The sequence below is a fragment of the Mesoplodon mirus genome, assembly GCF_964341445.2.
Source record: "Mesoplodon mirus genome assembly, chromosome: 19".
NCBI classification, from domain to species: domain Eukaryota; kingdom Metazoa; phylum Chordata; class Mammalia; order Artiodactyla; family Ziphiidae; genus Mesoplodon; species Mesoplodon mirus.
Window position 1 is genome coordinate 19180151 of NC_138995.1, and position 26461 is coordinate 19206611.

Here is a 26461-nt window from a genome sequence, read left to right on the forward strand (position 1 = left end):
CCACTACCTGTGGCGCCACAGCTTTGATCCTCAGCCCTTCCGTATCACGTCTCCTTGAATTATGCTGCCTCAGCATTGCACACTTAGAGTGAGCTTCTAGGAGCGGTAGTGGCCTCTTGTTCCTTTCTGTGGCTGCTATCACCCACCCTGCTTAGACAAGCCTGTCAAGTGAATAAGCCCCCGGGAAACAGACTGATTGTTCTGTGGTTACTGAGTATTTCCTACGTCACCTGTGAGGAGATAGGAACAGATCTTCCTTATCAGTGCTGGCCTGGCCGACACCTCCAGCCCTGGAGACCGCACAGAGAAAGCAGATGCTCAGCCTTCTTGGGTCAGGTCTTAGCCAGAGAGCCCCCAGGTTCAGAGATCTTCAGGGCTCAGGAAAGGGCAGGCCCTCCCTGGGCCCGGGGTGTGGTCTCATGCAAGGCCACTCCTTTGCAGCCCTCTGCTTCCTCAGCCATAAAGTCAGGAGATCAAACTCTGTTATCTCTAAAATCCCTGGAGAATTCGTGCTCATCCCTATGGGCAACATTTCAGTCTGCATGGTCCCTGTAGAAGTATCTCCTAGCTCAGTCAAGTCACTGCCCTGAGGGAGGAGCGTGGGCAAAAAGAATAAATGTCCTGACCCCACGGCTTGCCCTGAGGCCTTGTCAGGGGGCCAGTGAGCATCCAAGTGACCCCTAAAGGAGGGAACAGCCTGGGATTGTGCCCATTTTCTTCCTACTTCCTCCATCTGGGCCTGCCCACCCCCTCCCTTCCTGGATAGCCAGGCCATTATCCCAGGGGCCCCCCCATATGGTCCTAGACTTTGGATGGCCTCAGCCTTTCAGATCCTAACCTGTCCCTCTCTGCAGCTTCCTTGGCTCCCCACCTTGGTCTCCTTATCTTGGTGCCTTTCATGGGGGCCCTCTGTTAGGTGAATGCGGTGCAATGACACATGCCTTGGGGAGTTCACAGTCTAGTCCCCGAAATAATTGTATAACCCACAGTGATAGTAGCGTGTAGATGCTACAATGCAGGGCAATACAGCACTGGGTGCTGCCTGGCTCAGCAGGAAGCAAGGCGCCGTGAGTCTTCAAGTATACTAGCCAGGTTGAGGGTGAAGAAATAAAGGCATTTTAGGCAGGGGAAGCCCCACAGGCAGAGAGGGAAGGTAAGAAAAGGTGTAGTTGGTCAGGGAATTACAGGAAGCCACTAAAAGTTTTAAGGTAGCTGGGGTAAAAGGAGCAGGGTGCTAGAGGGGGAGCAACACCATCAGGGGTTCAGGAATGTGTGTAGCAGAATCATTGGGTGGGTTGGTGGGGCAAGGGCCCACCGGCAGGGAGACTAGTGAGCTCTCACCTGGAGATGACAGTGTCCCAGGCAAGGGTGCTGACTAGGGTGTCCGAGAGATTCTCTGAGAGGGTAGATTCACCTGCCTTGATGCCTGATTAGCTGGCAGGAGTCAATGAGCAAAGAATAGGATGGGGTCTGGGGTGATATCAGGATTTTGGCTTGAACAATTGTGTAGATGAGAAACAGGAGGAAAAGCAAGTTGGAGGGAGGAGAAATCCATTTAATCTGGAATTCCCTGTGTTTACGATGTCTGAGGGACATGCAAGAGGACCAGGAGGCAGCAGGATAGGGGCTTTCCAAAATGGCCAGCACTGGCCCCCTCTTCCCAGAGACCCCTGAGGATGAGACGCCACAGTCATCCAGTGGCTCAGCCACAGGGGTCCAAAGAGAACATTCACCTCCACCACCACCCCTTGCCTGCCAGAAAAAGGCACCAATTCCTCTGTCACCAGGGGCCACTCTGGGGGCAAAGTCTGGTCCAGCTGTGAGAGCTGCCCCTCTTGGGACAAGTAAATGAACTCTGCCACCTCAGAAGGAGGATTCCAAGTGTTGGTCCCCTCAAGGTCAGATCAATGCAGGCCCCTTCCCTGGGAGACAGGGAGCAAGGCCAAGCACCCGCTTCCCGTGACCTGACAGTCCTTTTCCTTTCTCTTCCCCAAATTCCTCCTTACCACCCGCCTTTCCATCCCCACTGTTATCTTGTCTGACCTTCAGGTTCATCTGAGGAGGTTTTAAATGCACAGAACCAGGCCCCGCCCCTGCAGGTTCTGATTCAATTAAGTCTGGGGTAGTGCCCAGGAATCTATGTTTCTGTCAAGTTCTTGGGCAATCCAGTTCACTGTACTGGGGAATCCTCCACCCTTCTTCCCAGCCTCTCCCTCTTCAGGCATCTTATTTGGAGAATCACAGTCTGAGAAAAGGAAAAACATTTATTTTTGGCAAACCCAAGGTCCCAAGTAGGGGCAGGGGCAGAATCCCCTCTTCCACCTGAGTGCCTAGGGCCATAGACTGCTGCTCTGGTTCAGGCTTGGGAGAAGGGGAGCCCCCAGTGGGGCAGGACAGTCACTTGTACTGAAGAGAGAGTGGGGGTACAAGTGGGGCAGCGCAGACACTTAGCATCTTGTTGGTGTCCACCTGAGTTGACTTGAGCATCTCAGCCTTGAGGCAACCGCTGACCCCCAGGCTGGGCAAACCCCCAGGCTCCTCGCCAGCTTCCTCTCCCAGGGGAACCAGAGTGTAGGTGGGGGTCATGAACATATTGGGGCAGGGCAAAGTGAGGCCTGAGCCCAGCTCACCTGCCATGGGCAGCAAGGCCTGCAGTTGCTCCACACCTGTCTCCTCAGGGGACGAGGGCCAGCTCCGACTCAGGCTTCACCTCAGCCTCGGCCTCCCTGTCCCCCTCCCCTGCCTGGTTCAGCTCAGGGTTGCAATAGTTGATGTACCGGTACAGGGGTCGCAGGCGCTGGGCCTTTCCTGCAAGGACCCGGGGCAGGGCAGGGCAGGGGCTGGAGCGCCAAGCTGTGCCATGTCAGGGGTCCAGCAGGCGGGGGATAGAAGGAAGGCCCGGGGAATGCCACTCACGCTCCAGTCCTAAGGTCTCTGAGCGCACAGACACTGTGCTGGCCACCACAGGGAGCACTGGGGTTCCCACACTCTTGCGCTTCTTGGCTTTTTTGCGCTGTTTGGCAGACGGCGGGGGCTCACTCTGGCTACTCTCCCGCTCCTCCCTCTGCAGCGGCATCCCCTGTGGCAGCTCAGCTTCAGCCCTAGGATGGGCTTGGTGGCTAGGTCCTGGGAGGCTAGGGGACAAGAAGGCCTGAGGAGCCAGCCACCAGCCTTGGCTCCTGTGCCCTGTCCTAGGGAATAGCACTGTCTGCCTACCACCCAGATTCTTGTCCCTTTCCTGGTCAGTGGGGCCCGGGACTGGACAGGGGCCAAGAGCTCATGAGTTCAGTCCCTTACAAGGCTTTGAGACCCCCTCTCTGGATGTTCCCTACATCAGAGCTCTTGAGGGACAGAAGAGGGGAGGAGCGATGGTGGTGGCAAAGGATAAGTATGTACACTGCAGGAATGCCCGATTTAGGAATCCTACAGAATCCACCCCCATTCCACCTCCCCAGCCCTTCAGCTTCTTCCCTCTGAAAGCCCCCTCACTTGACTGGCTTCCTCTTCAGATCATGACTGGTCCTCACAATGGAGGCCATAGGCCTGGGACCTCTCTCCTCTAGTGCCTGCACCTCTGGCTTGTGCCTCTCTTCCTCCAGCTTGAGTCTTTCCTCCTGGATCTTTGGCTCTGAGACTGGCCCTGTTGGACACTTGTCTTCACCCTGGGTTTGGCAGGTTTCATGGGCTGGCACCAGGCACTGGTCTCCCATAACTGGACACTAGAGGTGACACATAGGTAACTGGTCACCATGGCCAGGCAAAGGATACAGGGATCAACCATTAGATACCAAATATGGATGAAGGGCACCAGCCCATGCCCCTCCCAGCCTGTGGAGCCTGTCCTGGCAGTTAGGGGGTCATTGCACAGAAGCTGGTCTCCTAAAGCTCTGTGGCCAAGTGTTTGAAGGCTAGACAGCCTAATGGTCACCTCAGAATTCTGCGCATGGCCACCAGACACCTCCGTAAGCTGTAACTGCCCCAAGGCTGTTCCCTCTTGGGCCCCTGGCCGCTTCTCAGCCCCTGCTGAGGCCATGGCTGCGGAGGATCAGCGCATCCTCGACGGTTGCTTGGGGGACGTGGGGGGTGGGAGGTGGAGGGCGGACCCTAAACTGGTAGACCGTGAGCTGACCCCGGAGAAGGGCCGGGTTGCGAAGGGCAACTGGCAGCCGGTCTGGCCCCACCCTCAGCTGGAACTACAAGCCCCAGAAGGCTTTGCGCCAGGGGCATTGGCCCCTGACCTCAGGGACGGAAACCATTGTTACCTGGCAACAGCAAAGAGGTCGGGTGGCGGCAATGGGCGGTGAAACTGCTCGGGTGAGTCCCCTGCCCGGGTGAGGGGCTGCCAACGGGGCAGGGAAGTGGGCTGAGAGCGGAGGTGGCGAGCGCAGGCCAGGGTCGGGAGGCGGGGCGAGGGCCGGGAACGCAGGCAGGGCGGCACAGCTGGGGTCAGGGCCCGGGTCCAGGGAGGACTGGACTGGGCTGAGGGACGGGGTTTGGGGCCGGAGGTGCGTACCGGCAGGCCTCGGTGCACTGTTGCAGAAGGACGACGGCGGCATGTGCGAGGGTCCGTCCCGCATCTCGGGGCCCATCCCCCCAGACCCTACGCTCTGTCCTGACTACTATCGGCGGCCGGCCTCGGGTGAGTTGTGGGGTGCCTCACCCTGGCGAAGCCAGAGCAAGGGTCGGGCCCAGCTCCACCACTGAACTCCGCGCTCCGCCCCGTCTGGCCTCTCAGCCCAAGGGCGCCTTGAGGGAAGCGCGCTGAAGTTGGGCCTGCTGACTCCGGACCCCGACCTAGATGCCACCCCTCCCCGCGGTCCCCGCATCGGTCCCGGAGCCCGAGAAATCCTGGAGCGTGGCCGGCGCGGCGTGGGTGGCGTGCTGCTGCAGCTCGGGGGTATCTCCCTAGGCCCAGGGGCCTCTCCCAAGAGTAAGTTCTGGACAGAAGGGACGAGGCGAGTCTGAAGTCAAAGCTGAGATCAAAAGCAGCTGCTTCTCCTTCCCTGAGGAAGGCTCAGGCTTTACCTCTCTGAGTGTTAGTTTCCCCGACTATAAAAGTCCTCTCTTCTTCCTCGCAGGAGAGGACTAGATGAGGTATCCCCCAGAAAACCCATAGCTCAGCTTCATGAATTCATGCATCAATGAAAGGTTGTTTCTTGAGTGTCTACTGTGTGCCAGGCCCTATAGGTGCTAGGAAAACAAGGTTGGAGAAGCGCATCATCGAATCAAGATGAGAGACAATAAACAAGTGAAGTGGTGAATATGATATGCAAGATGATTAATGGTATACTTCGCAATAAAACATGTAGAAAATCATCAGGAATAGAAGAAGATAATTACTGTGTGAGGAAGGGAACAAGGTGACGAGGTGGACTTAGATGGAGATGTCAGGGAGATCTTTCTGTGGGAGGCAGGGTGTGGGCCTGTGTGTTCACTGCTGTGAGTTGGATTGCATGGGCTGTATGTAGGGCAGAGCCTGGCAACATCTTTTCCCCAGGGAAGGACCCTAAAGACCATGAGAAGGAGAACCTGAGGCGGATCAGGGAGATCCAGAGGCGCTTCCGTGAGCAGGAGCACAGCCAGGAGCAGGACCAGTCCAGGCCCCTGAAGGCTCTCTGGCGCTCACCCAAGTATGACAAAGTGGAGTCCCACGTCAAGGCCCAGCTGCAGGTACCTGCCTCAGGCAGCCAGAAGTATTGCCCATCTTTTTGGCAATTATACTCTGATCTGAGTTATGAGGAGGGTGGAAAACCGCAGGGAACTAAGGTAACAGGGGACTAAGAGATAGCTGGTTCTGCTGCAGAGTGGGGCTGGGGGGCTTTCTCAGAAGTGATGATGGCAGGGTGATTCTGAGGGGCAAGTAGGAATTAGGCCAGGGGAGAATGGAGGAGAACATTCTATAGAGATGGAACCTCACAGATAGAAGTCCTAAGACCAGAGGCAGTGTGGGCAGTGGGGATGCTGTGTTCAATTCACCGTGAGGGAAGAAGAGCGTGAGGTTAGGCCAAGAAGTCACCTGTACCCACATCATAAAGGGCCACATAATCCCCTTCTTACCTTTATTTCTAAGGACAATGGGAAGGGCAGGGGCAGGGGTATGTATGGTGGTAGGATTCTATCTGGGTAGATGGTGGCACCACTTCTCTATCCACGGGTCTGAGACGGAGAGGCAGGATTGAGAGAAAAGACAATAAGGTCATATGTGGATGTGTTGAATCAGAAGCATTTATGGGACTCGCAGGGAGTGGGAATGTGTCCAGCAAGCAGATGGAGAATCAGATGTGGATATCAGGAGTGAGACCCAGGAGTTATTGAGGATCTGGCTGAGGACGATGAGACCAGGGAAGTGACCTTGGATTTAAGGGCTTGGAGACCAGCTGTTGGTGACCTTGGTGGGGACAGAGCCAGAAATCTTGGCTAGGAAGGAAAGAAAAAAGAAATGGTGGCTGAAGCCAGGACTGAGATAGAAGGAGGGGTATTTGTTTTCTTAAAGATGTGAGAAACACACATGTTTAAATGCTGATGAGGAGAAGTGCTCCTTCAAGACGAAAGAGGCCAGTCCCAGAGGACTGGTGATAGAGAAAGATCCTGAAAGGCAGGAAGGGCAGAGGCTTGGTCTTATGGCTTGAGTCCCTGACCTCAGCCTGACTTATCCCTCTGCTATGCCTTGGCCTACAGGAGCCCAGCCCTGCCTCTGGGACAGAGCCTGCCCACTTCCTGCGGGCACATTCCCGTTGCGGCCCTGGGTTCCCACCACCCCGCATCCCCCGTCCCCAGCTAACCCCACCGGGTCCCAATGCTCAGGTGAGAGGATGTGTGAGGGCTGGGAGGTAGGGCAGGGATCCTGGGGAGGTTCAGGGGCACAACACAGTGCTGTCTACTTCATCACGCTTGCCATGTCCTGCAGGGCCCAGGCCCAAGTGTGGACTTCATTACCCACAATGCTCGCACCGCCAAGAGGGCCCCCCGGCGTCATTCTCGCTCGCTGCAAGTGCTGGCACAGGCGCTGGAGCAGCAGCGGCAGGCCCAGGAGCGCTACAACGCCACACAGAAGGGTCGCATGCCCCATTAGTAGGTCCTACTGCCCAACACCCAGGGTAAGGGACGCTTATGGTGGGCGGGAGCCAACATCTGCCCTGGGATCATCAATCCTAAGTCTGTTGCATCGCAGCTTGTTGGAGCGCAGGGATCTGTGGCGGCAGGAGGCTGAGGCCTGTCAGCACAGCCAGCCGGACCCGGCCATGCCCCCTGGCCACACTTGCATGCCTGAGAACCAGCGGCTGGAGACACTGAGCAATCTGCTCCAGAGTGAGTATGTGGCCAAAGGGAGCTGGATGGGGAACCCACTGGGGACCATGCACCCCTGCCCAGCACTTACTGTTCCTGGGGCCTCTGTAGGCCAGAGCCAGCTGCTGCGTGAGCTGGTGCTGCTGCCTGCTGGGGCGGATTCACTGAGAGCCCAGAGCCATCGTGCTGAGCTGGACCAGAAGCTGGTGCAGGTAGAGGAGGCCATCAAGATCTTTTCCCGCCCCAAGGTCTTTGTGAAGATGGATGCCTGAGCCCTTTTATGGGGATAGAGTCAGGGGTCTCACTGAGGATCACTACATGGTTGTAAAGGGCAGGACTGGGCCCCATCATAGAGTGGAGTTCGAAGACAGGAGCAGTGGGGTGGGCAGTATCCCCAGAGCACTCTTCCCAGTCACTGGTGGCTGTGGAAGGGCCATCCCAGCCTCTTAACCCCTTTGTCAAAATTAAACCTTTTGTACACAGTGGGGTTTGTTTCCATAAGAGCTTTTCTTACCCTAGAAATGCCAAGCCTGGTGTCCCTCCTGCTGCTTGACTACAGGAAGGTTTCTTTGCTGCCCTTATCACTCCTCCTCTCCTGCCTCATGTCCAGGCCAGAAGGCAAGACTGTGGGATCAAGGAGGAGGCCAGGGCTGGGAAACAGAAGGACCATAACTGCATTTGTAGAAAACCTTTAATGTTCCCCAGACTGAGAGGGCCCCATGAGCAAGCTAAAAAACCCCACTGGGGAAGTCCCTGCCATGTCCCAGCAGCCTGGAAGGGCAAGGGCTGCATCTTTGCCTGTCAGAGGCTGAAGCCACTACCATCTCCTTGAATGCTACTCCCCCAGCCAGAGCTGACCTGCTCCTGATCATCCAGGGAGGGCAGAGAGCTGCGGGCATCAGGAAGTAGGCGGCTTGGGCGCAGGTCCCAGCACGGAGGCCCCTGAGACAGCCCATTGGAACAGGGAGGTTCGCGGTTCTCAATGATCAGATCACTGCTGTCATCGTCGCTATCAGGCTCAGCAGGCCCAGGCCCAGCAGAAGGAGGCCCTGTCAGACGCCCAGATGCCCCACGCACCACATTATTGCGCTGATTGGCTGGCTTGACAGTGACAATGAGGTTGTGGCTGTTCGCGACCATCATGTCTGTCACTTGGTCCAAGGTCTTCCCAGCTACCTCAATGCCATTGACCTCGAGGATCTCATCACTGACTGCCAGCAGCCCTGTACTCTCAGCCAGGCCCCCTCGTACCAGGCGGGAGATGAAGATGCCTGGAACCCGTTCCAGGCCCTGGGGAGCTACGCGCACACTCATGCCATCTCGGATGTAGAAACCCAGGGGGCGGTCGGAACCATGCTTATGCAGCCGCACCCGTCGGTGGGTCTCAGGCAGTAGGTCCACATCTATGACTGAAGAAACCTGGCGGAAATCTTGTGGCAGGCTGATTAGCAGGGGTGGCCGCGTGCGCAGGGGTGCCACTGGCCGAAGTAGGAGCCCTTTCTTGCGCCGCTGCAGAGAGTTGGAGGCAAAGGCCAGGCCACTGGAATCAGCTTCTGCTGCAGGAGAGGGGGACGCTGAGATCAGACACCCTGCTTTCCCATTTGAGCCCTTTTCCATCAGGCCAGTTGCCTGAGGAAGGGGGCACTGTAGCTATTTCCTGCCACTTGGAGGTCAGGCCAAGGGCAGGGACTGCAGAGGGTGAAGCCTGGGCACACTGGGCATGGACTAACCCTTGTAGACTTGCCCTGTCACCCTACCCCACAGAGGCTGCCCACTGTACCCCATCCTCCTCACCCCGCTTCTGCACTAGCAGGCGCAGCGGCGGGGGCCCACTGGCCAGGGCCCGGTGCAGGCTGTCGTCGTTGGTGAGGGGCAGTAGGTTGCCGTGAGCATCCGTATAGCCAAGCAGCACGTCCAGGCCCGGGATCTGGTGTACCGCACGCAGCAACCGAGAGAACTCTTGGAAGCCGCTCACCGAAGCGCGGGGCAGCGCGAAGCGTCGGAACTCGGCATCAAACTGGAGGCCGGGGTGGGGGTGGGGGGGGCGGGGAGGGGTTAGGATGGAGTCCGTGCCCTTTCTCACCACAGGTCCGAAGGTGGCAGGGGTGAGAAAGACAGGGGGGCTTCACAACAGCTGCAGCCTTGCACCCAGTACAAGGGACGCTGTCCAAGGTCTTCTCCCCACCCTCAGGTACCCAGGCCACAGAGGGACTCTTGAGGCCGGCAGTAGAAGGAAGGAGGATGGATGGGGGAAAGCGAGAAGAAAAGCCGGAGAATGGGACGTGGAGGATGGAGGAGAGAAAAAGGTGGTGGGGACCAAGGAGCCAGGAAGGGGAGAATGAGGGAATCGGAAGCGCCTAGGGCCGAGGCCGGAGCCGGGGCTGGAGGGGCCCTTACTTTGCTCTTCACCTCGACGATGCTGTCGGGACTGCGTGCCGGAGTCCTCTGCGGCCTGGCCATGGCGGGGCCAGGCGGGCCGGGGATGATGCCCCAGGCGGACCGCCGAGGCGCAGGTGCACAGCCCGGCCGGCCCGCGCCACCCCGCCCCTGGCGGTAGCACTCGCCCCGCCCCCCTGTCCGGACCGTGACGTCAAGAGGGCAGCGACGGGGAGTTGAACGCGGAGTCCACGTTTCCTAGGAAACGGAGATAAGGGTGGGAGAATCTTTGCGTCCTCCTACGTCATTACGCTACGGTCCCCGCGTCCCGGGAATCTGGGGGAGGGGCTTGGCCAATCCGAGGGGAGAGAGAGGGAAGTATTTGTTGAATGCTGTGTACTTTTTAAAAATTTTATCATGTTAATCTTTTTTTTAATTAATTATTTTTTTGGTTGTGTTGGGTCTTCATTGCTGGGAGCGGGTTTTCTCTAGTTGCCGCAAGCGGGGGCTACTCTTTCGTTGCAATGGGCAGGCTTCCCACTGCGGTGGCTTCTCTTGTTGTGGAGCATGGGCTCCAGTGGTTGTAGCACGCGGGCTCAGTAGTTGTGGCTCACGGGCTCTAGAGCGCAGGCTCAGTAGTTGTGGCGCACGGGCTTAGTTCCTCAGCGGCATTAGGATCCCGGACCAGGGTTCGAACCCGTGTCCCTGCATTGGCAGGCGGATTCCTAACCACTGCGCCACCAGGGAAGCGTGAATGCTATGTACCTTTATTTCCACGGACTAACAAGACTGCGCATTTTGTAGATGAGGAGACTGAGTCACAACAAATAATTGCTGAACTCCTTGGGGTCACAGGCGTTGAAGTGGCTTTGAGCCACCCACTCGGACCACCCTCGGCTGCAGCCTCAGGCCCCAGATCCCTCCCACTCCATCGGAGCCGGCCCTTGGCCCCTTCCTGCCCAGTGCCACAGGAGTCTTGAAGAACGGCGCAAACGCCCGGCCGCTGCTTGAAGAGATGCTCGGGTAAGAGTAAGCAGGACAGCCTACAGTTGAACCAACACGGGTCTGCAGACAAGTTCCCGAATAGGACGCGCTCGTGCGCACGCGCGGGCACGCTCATGGGCGGGACCTCGACCTCAGGTCCCGCCCAGCCGCCGTACGTTTCCTCTTCCGAGGAGAGGCGGGGCCGCAGCGCCCGCGGGAAACGCGGTCCAGGGTTGCTCGGCTGGCTACCGCGGCGGGAATGGCAGGCTTGAGGAGTCTGGTCCTGCGGCCTTGGATTCGAGAGCTGGTTCTAGGGTCAGAGGCACTCTCAAGCCCGCGGGCGGGGCAGCTGCTCAAGGTGAGTCCCCACCCCCTTCTCAGGGCCCGGAAACCAGTGCTGGGCCCCGGGTGGTGGGTTTGACGCAGGTCGTCGCCGTCAGGTACTGCAGGAGGCCGAGGCCCCGGGCCCGTCCCGCGCTCCCGACACGTCCGAAGGGGCCACGCTACTTGTGTCCGACGGGACCCACAGTATTCGATGCTTGGTGACGCGGGAGGCTCTGAACGCCTCGGACTGGTGAGAGAGGCTCCGCGGAGCCTGGGAAGATTGGAATCCGGTGGGAGAGCACGAGCCTTGAGCCCGAAGTGGGCGGGTTCCTGGAGGGCGGGTCCCAGGCGGGCGGGCCCCAGGCGGGCGGGGCAGTGTTCAGGCAAGCGCGTTAGTGAGGATCGCGCTCGCTGCAGGGAGGAGAAGGAGTTCGGCTTTCGAGGGGCAGAAGGCCGGCTGCTGCTACTGCAAAACTGCGGGGTCCGCGTCCAAGTCGCCGAGGGAGGCGCGGTGAGTGGTGAGGCTGGCTTCGGTGGGTTACTGGGCCCGACTTCCTGACAACTCCTGAGACCCGGTCCCTGAACTCACCCCTCCAGCCCGCGGAGTTCTACCTCCAGGTGGACCGCTTCAGCCTGCTGCCCACGGAGCAGCCCCGGGAACGGGTGACTGGTTGGTAAGTGATGCCTCCACCCTCCAGCTGTACTCCCCACCCAGGCCTGGCTGGCGTTGGCATAGGCCTTGGGCTCCTAGTTATATTGACTGCCTACTACTTCTCCTTCCCAGCAACCAGGACCCGGATGTTCAGAAAAAGCTCTATGACTGCTTGGAGTGAGTTTGGGGTTGGGCTCTTGGGTCAGGTGTGGTTCGGTCAGGGAATGGCAAATCTGTGTTACCCGATAGGCTTCAGGATTTTTCCTCAGGCTTGTTCTCTCTGTTTCTCTAGGGAGCACCTTTCAGAGTCCACCTCCCCCAGTGCAGGTACTTAAAGGGGTTGGCCAGTTGCCCTAACTCCCTGTAGAGTGATCTCTCCAGCCATCACCCCCCTGCTTCCTTAATAAGCCCTTCTCCCCCTGCACCCCCGTTCCTCTTCTTTGAGCTTCAGCCCATCCCCCGGTCCTCTGTCCCTAGACCTTTCACTGTCCCAACTTCTGGATGAGGTAGAGGAGGACCAGGAGCATCGGGGGGCGCTAGTGAGCCTGGCTGAGAGCTGTCTGATGCTGGCAGGCCCTTGCACAGCAACCCCCCTCACCCGCTGGGCAGCCTCACGCTGCAGAGCCACGGTCAGTCTGGGGCTTCTCTTGGGAAATGTCGGAGTGGGGAGTTGGGCAAGGGCCAAACTGAATGTTCTCATCCTACAGGGAGAAGCTGTGTACTCCATCCCCAGCCTATGGCTGCACATCTCTGAGAATGACCAGCAAATCCTGAGCTCTCTGGGCCCAGGTCAGAGGGCACAGGGTAAGGAGAACTGGAGAGGTCAAGAGGGGAGTGCCTGCGTGCCCAGTGCCCTCCGTGCTGATAAGCCTCCCCTGACCGCCAGGCCCTGAGCTACCCCCACCACACCCGGCTCTACAGGACCTATCGCTGACTCTCATCTCCTCTCCTCCTTCCTCACCCAGTTCCTCAGGTAAGCTGGTGCTCAGGCCCCATGTTCTTGGTGCTATCAGATGCCTGGGCTACACAGGATGCTGTGAAAGGGTGCACAGCTGGGTGCAGGGATGAACACAGTTCCTGCAGGCCTATGTTCACAGGTCATTCAGCTAGTCTGAGCTGAGAGGTCTGTGCCCACGGTGAGTCCCCTTCCTCCTCAGGAACCCCTGCCCTACCCAGCCACATGCTGTCACAGGAAAGTGGTGCCAGTATCAGCCTTCTGCCTGCCTTGCCCTTGGCTGCTCCAGACCCAGCGCAGAAGGACAGCTCCCAGCCCCCGTCAGCCATCTCTTCAGCCCATGGCCCTCTGCCCCCCAGTTCCCCACACCCCAGCCATGTACCCAACTCCCCACCCCTGAGCTGCACCCCAAGTTTGTCATCCCTTGGCCATGTCCCCAGTCTACACCAGGCCCCTGTAACCATGGCCCAGAGACCTAGTCTGGAGTTCAAGGAGCTAGGGTTACCCCCTAAGACCTGGCAGCACTCTCCAAGGACAAGAACCACCAAGGAAGCCCTGGAGTCCAGCCCTGTCTGGGTGAGCATAGCACCCCTTACAACTGGAGGATAGAATGGGGCTGGGCTGGGGGTAGCCTTGGATGAGGTTAGGGGCCTTTTTGGCCCCTCTCCAGACACCATACCCTCCCACTTCAGGACCCCGCAAAGAGGCATCGTGATGGTTCTGCCTTCCAATATGAGTACGAGCCACCCTGCTCCTCCCTGTGTGCCCAGGTCCAAGCTGCCAGGTGAGTGCCTTGGGGGTGCCCCCACTCTCCTGGTTACCCGTCCCAGTCTCCATTGGCCTACAACCACGGTTCTCTTCCCAGGCTCCCTCCCCAGCTTGTGGCCTGGGCCTTGCACTTTCTGATGGAGCCACAGCCGGAGGCTGAACTAACCCAGGTGTGAGAGGTCATGTGAGCACGTGGGAGGATGCGTGCACAGGTCCGTGCCTGGGGGTGGATAAACAGGGCTTCACACCAGCTTCCTTTACGTTTTTTAATAAAATAATCTCATGCGGCAGGAAAGGAGAAAGAGGGTCAGGGGTTGGGGCCGCCGCCTCTTTGGTCTGTGGCTGGGGATGGTGGGTTCCGCTCAGGGCCCGAGGACTCTGTAGACTGTGGGGGTAGAGGCTCGGCTCCGAGGCCAGATCCTGCATAGGGAGAGGGGGAGAGAGGAAGGGTCAGGACTGGACTGAGCAGTCCTGCCGCCCACCCAACTGGCTCCAGCCCCCTTTACCTATGCTTGGAGATGGAGGTGCCTCAAGCTTTGGCCTGCGCTTGAGAACAGGGGAGCGCTGCAGCCGCAGGGGCCGTTCTGAGGGATACAGAAAGACTTGGTGAGGGTTGCTAAGGGCTTGCTTCCTGTCCTCGACCCCCACTCACACTTGCCTTCAGAGCCTCCCCCTTCCCCGGCATCCTCCCACCCCTGGCAGAGGTTCCTCTTGTGGAGGTAGAGTCAGGGCTAGTAGGAAGGGCTTCTCAGACCCTTGCTCCTGGCCTCCGGCTCCCTGATTTCTCAACCCCTCATGCCACTGGTGGCCCCCTCCAAGGACCAGAGCCTCGAAGGGAGCCCACCCTCCCCCACCATCTCATCCTGTACTCAAGCACACATGGAGGTGTCTCCCCTCACCAACAGGGGCCTGGAGCTGGTCCTCATGCACAGACACTGCTCGTCGCCCCGCCAAGAGAGGCCTCGGCCTCAGCTGGCCATCTGGGGGAGGCCAGGGTATCAGGGTATGGTCCCAACAGCTGCCCCCACTCCAGCCTTTGCCTCCCACCTTCAGGGTCCCCAGAGGAGCTGAGTTCCCACCAGGGACTCCTCCAGGCCCTAGCCCAGTATTGGGTGGGGGCTAGGGTAACTGCTTACCTTCATTCCTGGAGCCTAAGCAAGAATCCTCTGGGAGGCCCAGGCTGTCTGGGGAGGGGCTGGCTCTTCGGGGGCTTGGGCTGGGACAAGGGGAGGGGGGGCCTGGACCATCCTGTTGACCCCAGCCACGGCCCCTGAGCTCTGCATTCAGCTGCTGCCCTAGTGTCTTCCAGGTGGCAGACTCGGGCCCCTGGCCTCCTGGACCAGGTCTGCATGAAGGGTCTGCAGGGAGAAAGGTGTCAGCCAAGACCTGGGCCAGGTGTCGGAGGTAAACCTGACCAATGGTCTGATCCCCTCCAGCCTGTCCCTGCATGACCCCCAACATACACAGTGGCCCTCACTCACCAGCAGACACAGAGTGGGTGCGGGACTTGATCGAGATGGGAGGGGCCTCTGTGGAACTGTCCATAATGTCACCTGCAAAGGCAGGGCTGGGGGCTTAGGCTTAGTGAGGGGAAGAAAAACATGGCTATTCCCACTCTTCTGCCAGGGAGAGCAAACCCCTTGGGGACTATCTCCTCCTCCCCAAAAATGTACTGCCCTAGCCCAGGGTCCCACTTACCATCCGAGCCAGCCTTCTTGATCTCTCCATCTTTGCTCTGTAGGAAATAGGGACGTTAAGCTTGACCCTGTCCCGCCCTCGGCTAGCCTTGTCCTTTTATTCATTCTTGTTATAACCGCCACTAAATGCCCACTGTGGGCTGGGCAAGAACATGGCAAACCCAGTCCTGGTCCTCTTGAAGCTCAGTCTGTGATGGTGGACAGTTAACACAGAGAAGCATATGCAAGCACAGACACACAAAGTAATTTCTTAATTCTGTGATTCACTTTCTATACCTTAATGTTTCTAAATTCAAGCTGAGTTTCACTTCACTTGTGTTTCTTATTTTCCTGAAGTTATTAAAGGGATAGTCTGTAGGGTGGTGGTTCTTACGAGGAACTGTGATCAGAGAGTGGTATTAGCAGGGGGGCCATGGAAGAGAGTCAAGGAAGGCCCACAGGGAAATACAGGGGTGGATGAAGAGGTTACCTGGTATAGCCCATGGGTGGGGATGAGAGACTGGAAGTGGGGCAGGGAGGAGTTCCAGACAGAGGAACCTGTGTAGAGGCTCTGAGATGAACCAGGGTTGAGAGCAGTGAGGTGAAAGCAGTGACAAGGGCTGAGACCCCACTGGGCCTTGAGGCAGGATCAGGAGTCAGGGCAATGTCTTGAGAGGAAGCCCCTGGAGGACTTGCTATTTCAAATGCAGACGGCAAAGCCAGATTTCTGTTAGATCTGCAGAGAAAGGACCATCCACTTCAAGGAGGCCTGGGTCAGGGTAGAAGCCAAGAGAGAAGAAAGGTTGACTCTGATGATTTTTTGTGGGGAGGGGAAAGAATCGACAGACCTGTGTGTCATGAGTCTCCTCCTGGTCACATAAATCGCCCACATAAAATGAGCTACGTGTCACCTGCCTCCTCACTTCCCACGTGTGTCCCTTCCCAGCTCACTTGCTTCCTCTTGCCTTCGGCACTCCCGCTGCCTCTGCTCACGCCGATCCTCTGGAGCATCACTTGTACTCGCTGTTCAAAGGTTGGGGCCAGCTCTGTGTCTCCCCGCTCCAGGGGCTGCTGCTGGGGACAGAGATACCCAAGTGGGGAGAGAGCCCACTGCCCTCATTGTTCCTGCAGAGCCTTCACTCCCTGTCACCAGGCCTCACCTTGTCAGGTCTGGCACCCAGTGTTGTCTCCTCCTCCTCAGCAGGTAGCAGTATCATGGAGTAGGCCTTGCTTTCCCGAGTGTATCGAGGCCGACTCCTACGGGTAGGGTCGGGGCTGCCGGTGCCCCCCTCAGCCCCACCAGCCTCCTCACCACGGCCAGGACGGGCTGGTGGCCGAAGCAAGTCCCCAAGTGTGGTTTTTCGAGAGCGGGGAGCTGCCCCAGGGCTGGTCTCTAGATCAGGCCGTGACCCACGTGTTGAACGAGGCTTCTTGAAGGCAAAGAGAGTGCCCAGCTTCTTTCGAAGTGTACGGGGGACAGGGGTGGTACCCCCCTCGGCTGCCGGGTACTCCTCGGGGGCCCAGCTGTGGGGACAGCCAGCAGTAAGTGGGAAGGCCCATGGAGCATTCCACCCTCTCCCACCCCTTGCAATTGCCCCCTACTCACAGGCGATCCTGATGGATCAGCCTTTTGGAGAAGAATTCCTCCACACCTTCGTCCACACGGGCACTGAGCCCATTCCCTTCCTGCGGCAGGGCCGGGGGCACCTGAGGAACACCACAGGGTTAAGGCTCCGGGCTGAGTGCAACCGTGACTTCTCTCCACCTTCCTTGTCCAACGGCAGGCTCTGGGCAACTCCAGGACTTGGGAGCTACAGTGACCCTATAGGGCTGCTGACACAAGCTCTCCCACTGTCCAGCTGGTGGGCAGAGATGCTGGTTTCACGTACCCCCCTCGCCTGTAGTTGGCCCTGGATGTAACCAGTCCACATCCATGCTTGTCCCACAGAGTATCCTAAACACCCTGAACCACCTGGTCACCAGCGGGCTAGAGCCCACGCACCCGCTGGGTCACACATTCCCACTTGCCACCCCCTCTGCTCCAAACAGTTCCCTGCAGTACCCTCCACCCCACCCCACCCAGCCTGCTGACGGCTCAGCGGCGCCTGCTGCTGCGTCAGACCCTCTGGGGGGCCTCAAGCTGGCTCCTCCCCACCTCTGGCCCCGTGCCCACTGCCCGCGCCAGTACCCAGCCCACACACACACCCGCACCGGACGTGCAGTAAACGCAGGATTGTCCCCACAGCCAGGGGCCCAGCATCTTTCATTAACCCCAGGGGAGGGAGGATAAGACAGACGCCCCCTCGCGCACATCCACCCATGCAGCGGCCAACCTGAGGCAGAGTCCTACACCCAAGAGCTCCCCCAGCGAAATCCACACACTCGTGACCCCGCGTGAGCGTGGGGTGGGGGGGTGGCCAGGAAGAAGCCAGAACTCGGCAGTATGACCAGGTGGTCTTGGGCACCCACCTCCCTGCCGGCCATCACCCGTAAGGCGCGAACGGGCCACTCGCGACCCCCAATTCCACGAGCTCTGGAGTGGGGGTAGGGCGCTCACCTGGGGGCCCCCCGGCGGCGGGCGGTGGTGGTGCTGGCGCCGTGGCCGCGGCCGGGCCCGGGTCGGATGGCGCAGGGGCTGCCCGGCGGGTGGCAGGTCCATGCGAGGCAACGGGCCGGCCGGGGGCCCAGGGGCGGCGGGGCTCGGAGAGCCGCGAGCAGATGGCCCCGCCTGCGGCTCTGCATCTTCCCCAGGAGCCGCCAGCTCGGGCTCCGGCTCTGGTTCCTCAGCAGCACCTGAGGGGAGAGCACCAGAAGAGCACCGAGCGCCAAGCTCAGGGAGGTGGCAGCGGCGGTGCTAGGGCGGCGGGGGACCCGCCCAGGGCGCGGGGAGGGGCCCAGCTACGCTGCCCGCCCCCCGCCCCTCCCCCGCCGCCGCTGTCCGTGGTGCTGAGCGCGGTCCCGAGCGGCGCGCGGCGCCGCCAAGCATGCGCATCCTGGGGGTAGGGAAGGGGTGAGGGGGGCGGGGAGGTAATGAGATGAGAGGAGACCGTGTCCCGGCCCTGGTCTGCTCAGGTCCCACCCTGTGCTAACTGACCACAGAGGACCCCAACTTTGCACGCTGCACGGGGGTCCTGGCCCAGCCCACTCAAGGGTCAGGGAGTTCCCGGAACAGGGGTGAATGTATGTGTCCAGGTGTCCAGGTCTAATGGAACTTCAGCCCAACCTGAGTAGCTCTCTTCCCCCGGGCCCTGACTTACTGTGAGTGGAGGGGACCAGGCGAAGACAGCGGTTGGATTCAGGCCACTTCTGTGGAGGACTGTCATCCTGGTGGGGAAGACACAAACTCAGCCTGGGGTGGCGGGGAGCTACCTCCCCTCCTTCCACACTCCAGAACAAGAGATGGGAAGATCTAGAGTTCTAGGCCCAGAGTTCTAGGACCACCTACCTTCTGCTCTTCTTCATTCTCCTTTTCCTTCTCCTCCTCAGGGAAGAAAAGACCTTCCAATTCCCCAGGCCCAAGGGGGCTGGGCTCGCCTCCATCTAATGCCGGTATGACAGGGGGCATTGCCTCTGTTGCCTGTTGAGCCAGACTCTCCACCTGCAATACCAGGCACCCCAAAGATGGGAGGCAGGGCCTCAGCCATAGTCGTATCAGTGCGAAGGGAATCCTGAAATACCCCTGGGCTATCTGACCCCAGAAGACATTACAGAACCCCTGCAAGGCAGTGGCCAGGTCACTGTGTGTGTGTGTGTGTATGTATGTGTATGTATGTGTGTGTGTATAAGCACGCAGTTCCTGCTCACCAGCCGATCCCGGGCTGCACTCAGACCCGCCACAGCCTGAGCCACAATGCTCTCTGCCAAGGTCCCTGTGACTGACAGGCGCATGTCCCTGACGGCAACAGAGGGCAAGGGTTAGTGTGCTGTCTCTACCCAGCCCAGCCCAGCCCAGCCCAGCCCTATCCAGCCTACCTGAGCCTCGTGAAGGCATCTTGCAGCAGGTGCTCTGGGAGCAGCTCTGGGAGACCCCTTGAGCCTCCCAGGACCCCCTCTAGCTGCTCCCTCCACCTGGGTCCCTGCAGCATCTGTGGGCAGAGGCTCCTTGTGGTGTCCAGTGTGGTCTGAGTGAAGTCCTGGGCAAAGGTCAGAGCATGGTGAGGGTGTGGCTGGGGCCCAGACCAATTGGCTTAAGGCTCCAACCCTCACAGAACGTTGACTCAGGGGATATCACAGGCAAGCCTATGGATGGGGGTCAAGCCTGAATATGGAGGTGGGGCTGGGGCAAGGGCACTATCTCACCTGAATGTCCCGGCGGCAGACCTCGCCCACCTGTCCCAGGAGGCCCTCCAGCTTCTGCCGCAGCTGCCATTGGTGGCTTGGGGAGCTCCCAGCCTCATGTAGAATGGGGAGAATCTGGAGGCCAAGGAGGAAAAGGAGTTGCAAATTGACACCTAAGAGGGGAAGGGTCCTCGTAGTGAGAGGGGGTGCTCACACTGAGAGAGAAGTTGGCGTTTTGGATGGCATCCTCGGCCTGGTGCACAGCAGCTTCACCCTGGGGCCCAGCCCCACAGCCCAGCAACTCCACATGCTCCTGCACCGACTGACACAGTTCATTCACTTCCTGGAGGGCAAGAGGAATCAGTCTCAGCCTGGTCCCCTCCCCATCCCCTGACTGCCTCCTTCCCAAGGTCTCCAACAGGGTGAGTGAGGTCCTGAAACTGATACCATTAGGACAGCCACTTAGGGACCCTATCTGTTCAAGGAGGGAGAGCAATGTCTCCTTTAGTTCATTGTAGGTACTTTATATATACTTCCTAAGTGTCCAGAATAGGAAGGAAAAGAGCTGTTAGTCATGTCAGTGTTTTAGAAGCTCAGTCTGTTCATCACCCAGCTAGAGGACAGATTGAAGGATGAAGAGAAATGGGAGTGAGGAGCCATGGAGGAAGGCCAAGGGGGAGAGAAGGATAGCTGGGGTGGGAGTAAAGAGTGGTGTGTTTGAGAGAGTCGGTCAAGAGGCAGGACCAAGGAGGTCTGTGGGGGCTTCGGTGTGGCCAAAAGAGACATGGACTGAAGCTCTGTCCACAGCACTTGGTGGGTGTGGGCACCAGTGAGACTGGGCTCCAGGGTAGAGAGAAGAGAGAGATGTGGGAGATGATGAGATCACTTGAAGACACAGAATGTGAAGCCCCTGCAGGATGTCTGGGTCACGATGCCTGGGCTCTGGAGCTTGGGAGAGAAGTGGGAATTGGGAATGGATGGATGGGGAACATCTCACCAAGACAAGGTACTGGAGGGAGATGAAGCCAGAAAAAGGGTCACTGGGTTTGGCCACAACAAAGGTCAGTGGAGAGGGGAGGGAAGCCCCGTGAATGGGAAGTCACAGGTGGGGCTACAGTTGGGGGTGGAGAGAAATGATTGAAGATTTTAAAATACCTCCTGTCTTTAACAGGGGAGCCTATTTAAATGCTTTAAGGGAATTCCCTGCAGTCCAGTGGTTAGGACTCCACACTTCTACTGCAGCAGGCCTGGGGTCAATCCCTGGTCTGGGAACTAAGATCCCGCAAGCTGTGCAGAGCAGCCAGAAAATAAAAAAATAAATAAATAAAAGGTTTGTAGGAGATACACACCATTAAGTATTTGCATAGGTGACAGGGCATATTGCTGGCAACATACTCTTTTTTTTTTTTTTTTTTTTTTTTTTTTTGCTGTACGCGGGCCTCTCACTGTTGTGGCCTCTCCCGTTGCGGAGCACAGGCTCCGGACGCACAGGCTCAGCGGCCATGGCTCACGGGCCCAGCCGCTCCGCGGCATGTGGGATCCTCCCAGACCGGGGCACGAACCCGTATCCCCTGCATCGGCAGGCGGACTCTCAACCACTGCGCCACCAGGGAGGCCCTGGCAACATACTCTTAAATAGCTCAGGACAAAAGAAGTTCTGTGTGCTAGTCTTGTAACTTTTCTGTAAGTTTAAAATTAGTTCAAAATTAAAAGAAAGGGGAAAAATGCTTTAAAAAAGCAACTAGGAGTGTTATTTGGGGAAACTATTTCAGGAGCCTTTGGCTCCTCTGCAGATCAAGGAAAGGGACTTGTCTGGGACAGCAGGATTCATGGCCCCAGGAAAGTCAGAGCCTCAGACTTATGGAGGCTCTCAGCTGCCACAGCTCTCCCCATCCCCTACCTTCTGCGTATGCTCAACGTTGAGGGAGGGGATTCTGACCTGTTCGGAGGGGTCTGATCCCAGACCTAGTGGCTTCGGGCGGGAGGTGCAGTCAGTAGAAGCGTGGTCTGCGCGGTTGTTCCGCAGGAGACAGGCTTGGATCTGGGCACAAGAGATATTGAGAAGTGGTGGGGGGTGGGGCCAAGGCACAGAGGAGGGCGGGGAAGAGAGGGAACCCCCACCTGGTGCACGGCACGTGCTGTCAGTTCAGGGCGGCTGCGCTGCGCCTGGGCCACGTCGTTCAGTGGCAGAGGCATGGCCTTCAGGCTGCGGTTCTGCTCCAGGGCCTGTGCCACGTCCAGCAGGCCCAGAGCAGACGTGTGGTTCCGGTCCCAGACCACAGACCTGGGCCGGGCCAGGGTTCAGTCGGGGACGGAGCTCTGCAAGGCCCCACCCAACCCCGCTTGCCTTTCCATTCGACTGGAGCACCCCTGCGCTCCACTTGCTTCGCTTCGTTCAGCTCTGCCCCTTAGCCCAGTAAGTCCCTCCATACACGCCCTCCTCCCCCATTGGTCCCATCCCTCTGACCCCGCCCACCGGAGCCTCGTGTTGACCCGAAGCGCCTTGGCCAGCATCTTGGCGCCGGTGTCCCCCATGGCGTTGCCGCTGATATCCAGGGCTGTCAGGTTAGGATTGGCGCCCAGGGCCCGGAGCAGGACGCTGGCGCCCAGTTTCAGTCGCGACTCAGCCACGGACAGAGACTGCAGGGGCTGGGGTTAAGAGAAAGCCATTTGTGGTTGGAGTCAGGGATCAGCAAGCAAGGCAGGTCAGGGAGCAGGAGTAAGAGGGGTCACAGGGGTCCATCGCCTGCGGATCCCGCATGGTTCCCTGAACTCACACAGTCGTCATCCTGCATGAGCTGAACAATCCGGTGCAGGACGTCGTCCAGGGTCTCCCTGTGGGCAGGGGCAGCGGTTGGCGGGAGACCCGGGTGGTGGGGTGCTGTTGGGAGGCCCAGGAGTGAGATGGGGGCTCACTTGCACCGGACGTTGAAGTTCCTTCCAAGTGCCACGTGTCGCAGGGACCGACTCCTCCCAATGGCCAGCACTAGAGTCACCATGTCTGAGCCGAAGCCTGGGGGTGGCTCAGGTCAGGCACAAGGCAAGGCTGCGGGAGTGGGAGGGGTGGGAATTTGGTGGATGGTGGGAGGATGGGTTTCTGGGCGGCCTCACCATTATCCGCCAGATCCAGGGAGCTCACTGCGCCAGCGTCGCATACTAAGTCTTGAATCACCTGAGCGCCGGCGGAGCGCAGCTGAAGGTGGAAGGGGTAACGCGCTCAGGCCAACAGGCCACAGGTGGGGAAGATCAGGCCCCCAACTGCCCAGCGCTTCCGCCTCGCAGCCCCGGCCCCACAGCCGATGTGTGGGCCCCACTGCCCGCTCTCGTCTCCGGGCCGGGCGCTCACCTCACAAGCGCTGAGGTCCAGGTGCAGGTCGTCCATGTGCGTGTTGAGCGCGAGGCCTTCCAAAAGCGCCCTGGGAGGGAATGTCACAGGGGGTGGCAGGAGCTGGGAACAGAGGCCCTAGACCGCGAATAGCAAGAAGGAAGGGCCAGGATGCCAGGGGGGTCATGGGTGCGACACGAGCAGGGTAAGGTGCTGGAGGCCAGGCCTGGGGGGTGGCCGCAAAGACGGGGGCCTGGCCGTGGGCAGGGACACTGACCTGAGAGCGTCGGGCGGCAGCTTGCAGCCCGCCAGGCACAGGTGCCGAAGCGTCCCGGCTCGGCTGAGGAAGAGCTGCAGCGCGTCCGGCGCAGCCCTGGACTTCCTGGGGCGGGGGAGCGGGAGCAGTGGGCTTCCTGGCGCGGGGAGGCGGCTCCCAGCAGAGCCCCACCCCCGCCCCGCCCCGCCCCGCCCCCCCCTTACGTGCGGGAGAACACGTTCCTCGAAGCGTCGAGGTGGGTGAGGCTGGCGCAGCAGCCGCGGGACAGCGAGGCGAAGAGCTGCGGGAGGAGCGTGTGGGCTACACTGGCCGGGGAACTGAGCCCCTTCCCGCCCTGCCCTCCAGTCGACCCTTGGGCCTCAGGCCTTGCCAGCCCGACAAATCACCCCCCCCGCACTGACCACCCCCTCACAGTGTCCAGGGCGGTGTCAGTGCCTGCGAGATTCAGGAACGTCAGAACATTAGGACGGCTCAGGAAACTATAGAGGCCCTGGTGGGAGGATGGAGATGGGAGGCAGGGAGTCAGGGATCACCCCACCAAAAGCTTCCTGACACCCCACTGCCTGCGGCGCCCCCAATCACCGCCCTAAGGATGGCCACTCACCCCATTGTCCTCCGAGGCCCCCAGTGCCCCGGGATTCCCGGAAAGGTCCAAGTGGGTTAGGGCAGAGTCAAAGGCTGCATTGAAAGCCAGTGCCCGGCCCAGAGCCCTCATTCCTGGTGGTGGAGGAGGGGGCTCACAATCAGGGTGCCCCACCTCCCAGCTCCACCTCCCCCAGCCATCCTTAGCCCGCCTACCTCGCGGCGTCAACCCAGTCTGCGCCAGGGTGAGTCTCCTCAGGGCTCCAGGATGATGCTCCAGGTGTCTGCTGAGTGCAGCCACGCCTGGGGGATGGGGGCAGCCATGTGGGTCTCACCTCCTCCAGCGCCAGCCCCCGGGGGTTCCCCAGGCTCAGCCGTACCTCGGTCATCCAGCACGTTCCCCGCCAGGCTGAGCTCCCGCAACCCAGAGCTCGTGTGCCCTGCCAGGGCCTGGGCCAGTCGCCGGACAAAGTCTCTGGGGACCAGACCCCAGGTGTGAGGCTCTGACCCTGGATTCCCAACTTCTCCCTAGGCCACTAGTCTCTCCATCCCAAGCCCCTAGACTCCCCTCCCCAATCCCTACCCTGTACCCCCTACCCCCTCAGGCCACAGGTCTCCAGCACCAGCTCCTCCAGGTGGGATGACTGACTCATCATGTGCAGAATCTGTTCCAAGACCTCAAGGCTCTGAGAACCAGAGGGGGGGGGGCGCTCAGTGGGCTGCACCCTGGCCCCCCAGGCCATGCCCCCCACCCACCGCCGCCGCACCCATGCTCTCACCAGCTTCATGTCCACGCAGGAGAGGCACCGGAACCACAGGTTGTACGACAGGGCGGCCACACTCAAGGCCAGGTCCCTGGGTGGAAGAAAGGGCAGAGGCAGAGCTCAGGGCCCTCCAGCCAGATCCTAGGCCCAGCATCCCCCCCTCCATGGAGAGGCTAAGGCCCAGGAATGTGGGTCATGGAATCTTTCTCTCTTCACAGAACTTGCAGGCCACTCACCGACTTCCCAGATGGCTGAAGTCGCCTAGGCTGAAATGGCGGCAGCCCTGACGATGGTAGATTGTGTCCACATCCTGGGTGGGAAGAAAGTACCTCCAACTTACTTGGGACACAATGCATAGGGAGGGAACTCAAAGCACATGGGGGACCAGATGTCTCCAGAGCCCCCAGAGAGGGCCCTACTCTCACCCACTGAATCTCCTCTCGGAAAGGGAAGCCATTGTAGTCACACAGAGCCTCATATGTCTCCGAAAAGCCACCTGAGTTGGTGCCGGGGTGTGATGGAGGAGGGGTGGGGAAAGAGAGAGACAAAAGGTCAGAGATGGAGGAAGATCAGCCCGAAGCTGGGTAGTGGCTGTGCCTTGAGTGGCTCTGTTCAGTTTGTGAGACCTCCAAATCCAGGGGTCAGGATGCAGGAGGGGGTAGGCTGGAAGCCCTGTGCGGCCCCACCTTGGCCCTTACCACAGGGGCTGCTGGGTGAGGTGGCCTCTGAGGGGCTGCTTCTCTCCAGCCGAGCCAGCATGGAGGGGGGCGTGGGCCTCCGGAATAGCTTCCTGAGGAGGGACATGGAGAAGGGGGCAAGGGACTTCTAGGCCCTGGGAGTGAGGTCACCCACTGCTCCATCCAGAGCACCCCTTGCTGCCCTCCTTCCCCACCAGCCCCCTCAGTTGCTGGCCCTCACCCAAGGGTCGAGCAAGGGAAGACCTTCCTGATGGCAGCAGTGATGTGCTGGGCCAGCTGTTCCAGGGCAGCCACACCAGGAAATTCCAGGACCAGTTCAGGCAGGGACTCCAGCTCAAAGGTGACCTGGGGTGGGTGGAACAGGGGCTGGGCTCCAAGTGTGGGGCAGGCTGGGGGGAGGGGAAGACCAGACTGCAGGCCCTGGTGGGGCACTAGGTGTCTCACCTGAGGGGGTGTCTCCTGCAGCGCCATGGCCTGGACCTCCAGGTAGCTGAACGTGCAGTCCACCTGCAGAGCGCCTGGGTCAGCCTGGACCAAGGCCCGAGCCCCATCCTCTTGGGAGCCCAGTCCTTTGTGCAGCCTGGATCTCAGAGCTGGACCTGCCTACACTCCAGTCCTGCCTGCTGCTGGGAGCCCAGTGCTGTTGGAAGGGCAGAGCCCGCAAGGACACCACCACAGATGCAGCCCTCATCAAGGAAGCTGCTGGAGGGCAAAGGGGTGGCAGCTGGGCCCTGGGACTCACCCTCAGGGGAAGGCAGGTGTGGAGCAGGTAGGCTCTCCATCGGAGCAGTGCCTGAGGGGAGAGAGTGTCTGACACCCTGGGCAGGGCAAGAGCCTCTTTCTGCTGGTGCCCCAGTGGCCCTCCCAGCCTCTGCCCCCGCCATACCAGGACATGACCTTGCTCAGCACCCTCCCGCTCTGGCAGCCAGGTTTTCAGCAGCAGCTCTGCCTCCTTGGGCCACAGGAACCTGGTGATCTCGCCTGTGGAAGGGCAGCCTGCTGGGCAACTGGTCCTCCCATGGAGGTCAACTCACACCCACGGTCTGTACCGGGCTAGGGGGCCTGGGCTCATCTGTGGGCCAGCGAGGAAGGAGTGGAGTGGATTTGGGCCGCCAAGCCCTCTCGAGGAGCAGAGGGAACTTCTTGCCCGGTGCCACGAGGCGCTGGTTGGGCCTCTGCTTTCTGGGGCCGCTCTGCTTCCTCCCAGCCAAGAAGGCGACAAGGGCCAGCGCTTACCTCGCAGCTCGCAGGATATGCCGTCGGGGGTCTGGGCCATGCGGCCGGCCCGGCGGCCGGGTGGCCCAAGGAGCTCCGACGAGAAACGGTAGCGGTGGGCGAGCACAGGAAGCCTGGGGCCTCGGGGCGCGCTGCAGCCACCTGCTCCTCCTGCAGCGGAAGGTAAGCGCCGCTTCCTGCCAGGCCGCCCCCGGCCCGGCTCCTCCCTGCCCGGCCTCCGCGGGCTGGGAGAAGTCGCGCGGCTACGACGGTGTAGGAGGGGGGCAGATCCCAGCTGCC

At 59.9% G+C, this 26461-nt stretch overlaps 5 protein-coding genes across 11 annotated transcripts; 2 read left to right on the forward strand and 3 right to left on the reverse strand.

The window, feature by feature from the left end:
* Positions 1-2397: 2397 nt before the first annotated feature.
* On the reverse strand, positions 2398-4033 carry LOC309795209 (uncharacterized protein C16orf86; the record flags this gene model as incomplete). The annotated part of the gene is given in 5 exon segments (XM_082607374.1): positions 2398-2679; positions 2681-2808; positions 2917-3134; positions 3490-3719; positions 3929-4033. Coding segments are annotated over 5 exon segments (963 nt in total).
* A 213-nt stretch (positions 4034-4246) lies between these two features.
* ENKD1 (enkurin domain containing 1) lies at positions 4247-7770 on the forward strand. 4 transcript variants are annotated; one of them, XM_082607364.1, is made up of 8 exons: positions 4247-4314; positions 4540-4639; positions 4736-4930; positions 5498-5670; positions 6679-6804; positions 6908-7071; positions 7172-7308; positions 7399-7770. In XM_082607364.1, exons 1-8 carry the CDS (start codon positions 4294-4296, stop codon positions 7557-7559), a joined length of 1077 nt encoding a protein of 358 aa, XP_082463490.1. In that variant the 5' UTR covers positions 4247-4293; the 3' UTR covers positions 7560-7770. The 4 variants fall into 4 exon arrangements, with proteins under 4 accessions (XP_082463490.1, XP_082463488.1, XP_082463487.1 ...); XM_082607362.1 differs by having other exon boundaries at positions 4506-4639; positions 7172-7770; XM_082607361.1 differs by having other exon boundaries at positions 7172-7770.
* Positions 7771-7776: 6 nt separating this feature from the next.
* On the reverse strand, positions 7777-9921 carry PARD6A (par-6 family cell polarity regulator alpha). The gene is made up of 3 exons (XM_082607379.1): positions 9685-9921; positions 9082-9304; positions 7777-8843 (listed from the first exon to the last, which is right to left on the reverse strand). The coding sequence occupies exons 1-3, from the start codon at positions 9745-9747 to the stop codon at positions 8089-8091; spliced, it is 1041 nt and encodes a 346-aa protein (XP_082463505.1). The 5' UTR covers positions 9748-9921; the 3' UTR covers positions 7777-8088.
* Positions 9922-9997: 76 nt separating this feature from the next.
* Positions 9998-13607, forward strand: ACD (ACD shelterin complex subunit and telomerase recruitment factor). The gene is made up of 12 exons (XM_082607359.1): positions 9998-11005; positions 11088-11221; positions 11389-11482; positions 11569-11645; positions 11756-11800; positions 11916-11950; positions 12101-12252; positions 12331-12427; positions 12510-12596; positions 12781-13154; positions 13271-13362; positions 13444-13607. Exons 1-12 carry the CDS (start codon positions 10907-10909, stop codon positions 13520-13522), a joined length of 1365 nt encoding a protein of 454 aa, XP_082463485.1. The 5' UTR covers positions 9998-10906; the 3' UTR covers positions 13523-13607.
* A 23-nt stretch (positions 13608-13630) lies between these two features.
* On the reverse strand, positions 13631-26461 carry CARMIL2 (capping protein regulator and myosin 1 linker 2). 4 transcript variants are annotated; one of them, XM_082607310.1, is made up of 39 exons: positions 26183-26461; positions 25833-25927; positions 25689-25739; positions 25391-25453; positions 25167-25291; positions 24947-25038; positions 24674-24744; positions 24485-24558; positions 24264-24339; positions 24082-24170; positions 23865-23959; positions 23701-23787; positions 23507-23619; positions 23315-23392; positions 23106-23182; positions 22903-23007; positions 22647-22716; positions 22412-22493; positions 22217-22313; positions 22078-22135; positions 21777-21949; positions 21422-21584; positions 21240-21341; positions 19515-19643; positions 19322-19435; positions 18995-19155; positions 18827-18914; positions 18468-18620; positions 18280-18346; positions 17580-17815; positions 16629-16729; positions 16183-16546; positions 15974-16096; positions 15045-15081; positions 14828-14899; positions 14483-14704; positions 14246-14326; positions 13853-13930; positions 13631-13766 (listed from the first exon to the last, which is right to left on the reverse strand). In XM_082607310.1, exons 1-39 carry the CDS (start codon positions 26220-26222, stop codon positions 13654-13656), a joined length of 4215 nt encoding a protein of 1404 aa, XP_082463436.1. In that variant the 5' UTR covers positions 26223-26461; the 3' UTR covers positions 13631-13653. The 4 variants fall into 4 exon arrangements, with proteins under 4 accessions (XP_082463436.1, XP_082463437.1, XP_082463434.1 ...); XM_082607311.1 differs by lacking the exon at positions 14246-14326; XM_082607308.1 differs by having other exon boundaries at positions 25167-25453; positions 25689-25927.

Bases quoted from the DNA above. Each gene is read 5' to 3' on its own strand.
- PARD6A (XM_082607379.1), bottom strand. From the start codon at position 9,747: ATGGCCAGGCCGCAGAGGACTCCGGCACGCAGTCCCGACAGCATCGTC. The intron at 9,305-9,684 runs GTAAGGGCCCCT...CCCGGCCTCCAG, and splicing joins TCGTCGAGGTGAAGAGCAAA to TTTGATGCCGAGTTCCGACG. The intron at 8,844-9,081 runs GTGAGGAGGATG...CCTCTCCTGCAG, and splicing joins CCTGCTAGTGCAGAAGCGGG to CAGAAGCTGATTCCAGTGGC.
- ENKD1 (XM_082607361.1), top strand. From the start codon at position 4,294: ATGGGCGGTGAAACTGCTCGG. The intron at 4,315-4,539 runs GTGAGTCCCCTG...GCACTGTTGCAG, and splicing joins TGGGCGGTGAAACTGCTCGG to AAGGACGACGGCGGCATGTG. The intron at 7,072-7,171 runs GTAGGTCCTACT...GTTGCATCGCAG, and splicing joins AAGGGTCGCATGCCCCATTA to CTTGTTGGAGCGCAGGGATC.
- CARMIL2 (XM_082607308.1), bottom strand. From the start codon at position 26,222: ATGGCCCAGACCCCCGACGGCATATCCTGCGAGCTGCGAG. The intron at 19,644-21,239 runs GTCAGAATCCCC...CTTGCCCTCCAG, and splicing joins GATCAGACCCCTCCGAACAG to GAAGTGAATGAACTGTGTCA. The intron at 14,705-14,827 runs GTGAGTGAGGGC...TTCTCCCTGCAG, and splicing joins CACCCACTCTGTGTCTGCTG to ACCCTTCATGCAGACCTGGT.
- ACD (XM_082607359.1), top strand. From the start codon at position 10,907: ATGGCAGGCTTGAGGAGTCTGGTCCTGCGGCCTTGGATTCGAGAGCTG. The intron at 11,222-11,388 runs GTGAGAGAGGCT...CGCTCGCTGCAG, and splicing joins GCTCTGAACGCCTCGGACTG to GGAGGAGAAGGAGTTCGGCT. The intron at 13,363-13,443 runs GTGAGTGCCTTG...TTCTCTTCCCAG, and splicing joins GCCCAGGTCCAAGCTGCCAG to GCTCCCTCCCCAGCTTGTGG.